This window comes from Astatotilapia calliptera, chromosome 15 (genome assembly GCF_964374335.1).
Source record: "Astatotilapia calliptera chromosome 15, fAstCal68.1, whole genome shotgun sequence".
Classification (NCBI taxonomy): domain Eukaryota; kingdom Metazoa; phylum Chordata; class Actinopteri; order Cichliformes; family Cichlidae; genus Astatotilapia; species Astatotilapia calliptera.
The window spans coordinates 23,321,170-23,325,779 of record NC_137436.1 but is presented as its reverse complement, the minus strand read 5'-3'; the positions used below and the strand labels follow the sequence as shown (position 1 = coordinate 23,325,779).

The following is a 4,610-nucleotide window of genomic DNA, read 5'->3' as shown; positions in this document are numbered from 1 at the left end:
AGGGAAGGGAAGCGTGTGAAGAGGTGATGCTTATGGAAACAATAATGGAGGGCAAAGAGGAATAATAAAATGAGGCTGATTAGTACAAGACGGGACATGTATGGGGGTGAAAAAAGTGGAGGAAAGAGAGAGAAGAGAAATAAGATAAAAGAAGTAGAAGAAAGAGGGCAAAAGACTTCAGGTGAATAGAAGAAGGAAATATGTACAAGTACTATGATGAAAGAATATAAAAACATGGATAATTAAGAAAAAAGTATCAAAGTAAATACTGGGAAAAAGTGAGCAGAAAGAACTTGGAAATATAATGATGGAGGAGTGAAAAAGGAAAAGACGTGAAGGTTTTTAGTAGAAAACAGGAGACAAAATAAAAAGGGAATAAAAGAAACTGCAATTTTAAAAAGAAAAAGATCAAACAGGTTAAACTGGTTATCTGTAAATACCATCAACCTACCAGGTGTCGCAGAGGAAAATTAGCCCGTATTTCTAAATTTGGTAAATTTATGAGACAATAACAAAAAAAGATTCAAGTGATTAGTGGAGATGCGTGTGCAGGAGGTACAGCAACGAGTAGAGAAGAGACAACTGGAAATAGGATGACAGAGATTAGATGGGAGGGAAGATAAGAGAAAAACATGTTATGAGAGTGGCAAAGAATAGAGGGATTTTGGGACATAAACCATGGAAATTTGTGAAAAAGGCCAAAGCTGATGGGGGGGATTAAAAAAGGAGGGGGATAGAAACTATACCAAAAAAGAGGATTGGAGATGATGAATGAAGTGTTGAAAAAAGAGACAAATATAAAAACAAAAAAGGAAAAAAAAGATTAAAAGATTGGGAAAGGAATAACGCGTTGGTGGGAAGAGGGTAGGAAGCAGAGAGGAGGAGGAGGAGAATGAGGAAGAGCTGAAAATCTGCGGGAGGATAGGCAGAGGAGGAAAAAACATGAGGAGGAGGAGGGAGGGGACGCCTGTCCTGTTATGGCAGAGAAGAACACTCGGGGTTGCTAGATTGCATCATCGCCGGATCAGCCTTCTAAAAATAGGATGACGTCACCCCCCCTACTCTCAGGCTCCCAACCCTAGCACCCTCCCTCTCTCGCTCTCTAGTAGCGTTGCGTTGCGTCATGTGTCCCGCCCCTTCAACCAATTTAAAAGCGCGAGGTGACGCAACGTAAAGGCCACAAGAGCAACCGTAGCCAACGAGCAGGAAGCCGACACAGGAAGAGCGGAACGCACAGACATAAGAGAAGGTTTATTTTCTTCACGGCGCACTTCATCCGATCCGGACACTCACAGCTTTAACAGGTAGGCTGGAGATCTGTTTCCCGTGGAGGAGGACGGGGGTGTTTGAGCGTGTGTGTGAGGGGCAGAGAGGCGGTGTTGTCGCTCTTTGATCCCGGTGAGAAGCGCAGAGAGCCGGTGTCTCCGTGCGCTCCGTCCCGGGACACTGCGAAAACTTCCGCGCGTGTTTTTGCGTGAAAATATAAAATATATAAACAAGCGCATGTTTTTGGAGCAGTTTGCACTAACGATTTTTCTTTTTTTCTTTTTTTTTTAATTTTAGCGTATTTTGTATTTATAAAAACTTGTTATTGTTTTTGTTTCAAATATGACATCATGCGACGTTTTTCTTGGATTCTGCTTGAATGCATTTTGTTACACTTTTTTTGTAACTTATTTATAATCAGGTATTTCGGATTTTTGCACTTGTTTCCTCACTTTTGACGAGACTTTTAATATTGTTGTTTCTTTTTTTTCTTCTTTCTTTTGAGTTAACTTTATAATAACAAAACCAAAACAAACATATGAATAGCACAATTCTCTTTTATAATTACCTGAACACATAATAACGAAACTGAAGGGAACAGAGGGAGGCGGTGGTAAAATATTTGTAGAGCTAACAAGACTTTTTAAAACTTTTTTTTTTAATTCTAAGAAGGTGCAGCTGTGTGCAGACTAATACAAACCATATCATTAATGACTTCGTTGCAAATGATTTATTACTGGAGAACATAAGAATATAATATAAATGTGCTTGTTTTGGTTTTGGTCTCAGAGCTGATGTAAACACCTTCTTATCTGGCTGATGGCCATAATTCAACTCTTTTCACTTCTCCGTTTAGATAACAAACATCCACACCTCCCTAATTAATGAGCCTTTTTTACAGCATGTTTTCCACAAAGCAAATATTTGCTCAGTTTTGAATGACACAGCTATTTGTCTTGTCATCACAATCTGTTTGTCCTCCTTAACATGCCATGTTGACCTTTCAAACCGATCTTAGCTTTGGACTTCCTTCTGACATTTGTGTCATTGTTACTCAGCAAAAAGTTGAACATTCCTTTATTATTCTTCCCACATTATTTAGCTTGTGACTTTCAGCGTTGGGTTCATAATGACTTTAGCTCAGTTTCTTTTGAATTATATTAAGTGTTTCTAACCCACCTGATGATTTTCATCTCTTGCGTTTACAGAATGATGCTTCAGCACTCGGGTCCTTCTCTGGCTGACATCAGCTGCTCCGCCTTGGTTCCTTGCTTCTCCCCTCAAGGCACACTCACCCTGGACGACTTCACCAACTTCACACCCATCGTGAAAGAGGAGCTCCGGCTGGCAATCCAGAGCAAGCGACTGTCCAACGGGCTTAGCACCGACATGAGCTCCGATGGTGCCAGCTCCAGCTCGGATCGAGCCTCTGAGCTAACTTCATACAGGAACGGGGTCAAGCGAGAGGTAAGGCAGAGGGGGAATTACAGCATGTAGTTATCTGTAATGTGTCTGTTATATACATACATACATACATACATACATACAGAGAGAGAGAGTATTTTTTTCTTAATGGTCTATATTTCTCACTTTTTTTTAGTTGACATCTGAGGAGCATGAAAGAAGGAAAAGGAGGAGGGAGAGAAACAAAATCGCTGCCGCCAAGTGCCGCAACAAGAAGAAGGAAAAGACTGAATCACTCCAGAAGGTAGTTTTCCACTTTCATCAATCTGAGCATTGGTTATTCTGCACCTACTCTTAGCTTTTTGCACCCTCACAGTTAGACAATTTATAAAGCATGACATTCGCAGCTTGCGGTGAGAAGTAGCTTATGTTTCTCGGGTGAATAACAGTCTTCTTCTTCCATCCTTCTCTGCAGGAGTCTGAAAAGCTGGAGAGCATCAATGCCGACTTAAAAGCTCAGATTGAGGAGCTTAAGCAGCAGAAGCAGCAGCTGGTCTACATGCTCAACCTGCACCGGCCGACGTGCATCGTCCGAGCCCAGAACCCCCAGACGCCCGAGGACGAGCGAAACCTTTTCATCCAGCACATCCAGGAGAGCACCTTACAACTCCACAACCTCACCTCCACCACCACCTCATCCGCATCCACGTCCACAGCAGCGCCTCTCGGCGGAGGACTTCTGACTCTCGATCATGTCCAGTGCCCCAGTCACTTATGATCGCCCAGAGTGTTATCTAGGGCTTGCAATTCTTCCATCTCCTGCTGCTGATGTAGGACTGACTGGTTTCGCAGGAGGTGGAGTTGCCACATACAAACTTATGACCTGAGAATGAAACGCCACCTATGACTCCTCACGCCCACCTGCCGTCCATAATGCTGCTAGAGAAAAAGAGAGCGGTGTAAAGTGACCTCAGCACCTTCCGCTCCCTGAACCCGTAGCTGCTGATTGGACAGGAGTGAGAAATGATGGACAGCACTTTGACTTGCATTGTGTTTCTTTTTTTTTTTTAAACATTTTAAACAGTCAGGGCCAAGAACAGATGCTAAAGCACTTAAACAAAGTTCAACAGCTTTTCTTGATTTATTAGTATTTTGAATAGTTGATGGTCTGATTTTTGTACCAAAGCACGATTTCAAGGTGATCAAGGCACATTATTTAAGAGTTCACCCCGACAGTAAGGAGATTCAGAATGACTGTGTGAGTGTGTACAGATGCAAGTCACTGACTTTAAAAAGAAGCGGTCTCTGTTTAGTGTACAGCAAAGATGACATATTTATTAAATGATTACTGTATGTTAGGATGTTGCTGTTTTAACCCTGTCTGCTTGTCCTGTATACAAAGTGAATTACTAAAAACGCTGCTACTACTAACCACTCAGGACCTAGGTATGCTATAGACGTCCGTTTTGTTATACATAATATGAGATGACTCGTCCAAAAGCATGAGTACGGGTCGGGTTCCTTGCTGTGAGTGTAGCAGACACAAAAGGGAAATGTACGTTGCAGGCAGGGTTTCTAATTCTGCACTTAATGAAAAAAGCCTAGTACAAAAGACAGTGTAATCACATGTATAGATAAGTGTTTTGTTGTGGGGTTTTTTCTTAAGAATTCAATATTTTATGGCAATCACAATTGCCCAATGGACACTTTATTTATCACTGTGTTCTCTCTTAAAGCAAAGGGGATTTTTTTTCAACCTGTTCTGTGACAATGAAGCTACATAAGTGTTATTTTACAGATGTGTTTTCTACCCAGTGTCTTGTATAAAGTATCAAATGCATATTAACTATGTGCTGCTGTATGTAAACACCAATGCCTCCTTTGGTCTCAACAGAGCAAAACCAAAAGTTATTTTTTTAAAAATTTATTTATTGAAAACA

General features: G+C 41.3%; 1 protein-coding gene across 1 annotated transcript; it reads left to right on the top strand.

The window, feature by feature from the left end:
* The first annotated feature begins 1,180 nt into the window (after nt 1-1,180).
* atf3 (activating transcription factor 3) lies at nt 1,181-4,610 on the top strand. The gene is made up of 4 exons (XM_026143062.2): nt 1,181-1,304; nt 2,475-2,733; nt 2,867-2,974; nt 3,146-4,610. Exons 2-4 carry the CDS (start codon nt 2,476-2,478, stop codon nt 3,446-3,448), a joined length of 669 nt encoding a protein of 222 aa, XP_025998847.1. The 5' UTR covers nt 1,181-1,304; nt 2,475; the 3' UTR covers nt 3,449-4,610.

Excerpts from the sequence above, each read along its gene's own strand:
- atf3 (XM_026143062.2), top strand. The coding sequence starts at position 2,476 with ATGATGCTTCAGCACTCGGGTCCTTCTCTGGCTGACATCAGCTGCTCC. Across the intron at positions 2,734-2,866 it reads GGAACGGGGTCAAGCGAGAG|TTGACATCTGAGGAGCATGA; the intron begins GTAAGGCAGAGG and ends ACTTTTTTTTAG. Across the intron at positions 2,975-3,145 it reads AGACTGAATCACTCCAGAAG|GAGTCTGAAAAGCTGGAGAG; the intron begins GTAGTTTTCCAC and ends CCTTCTCTGCAG.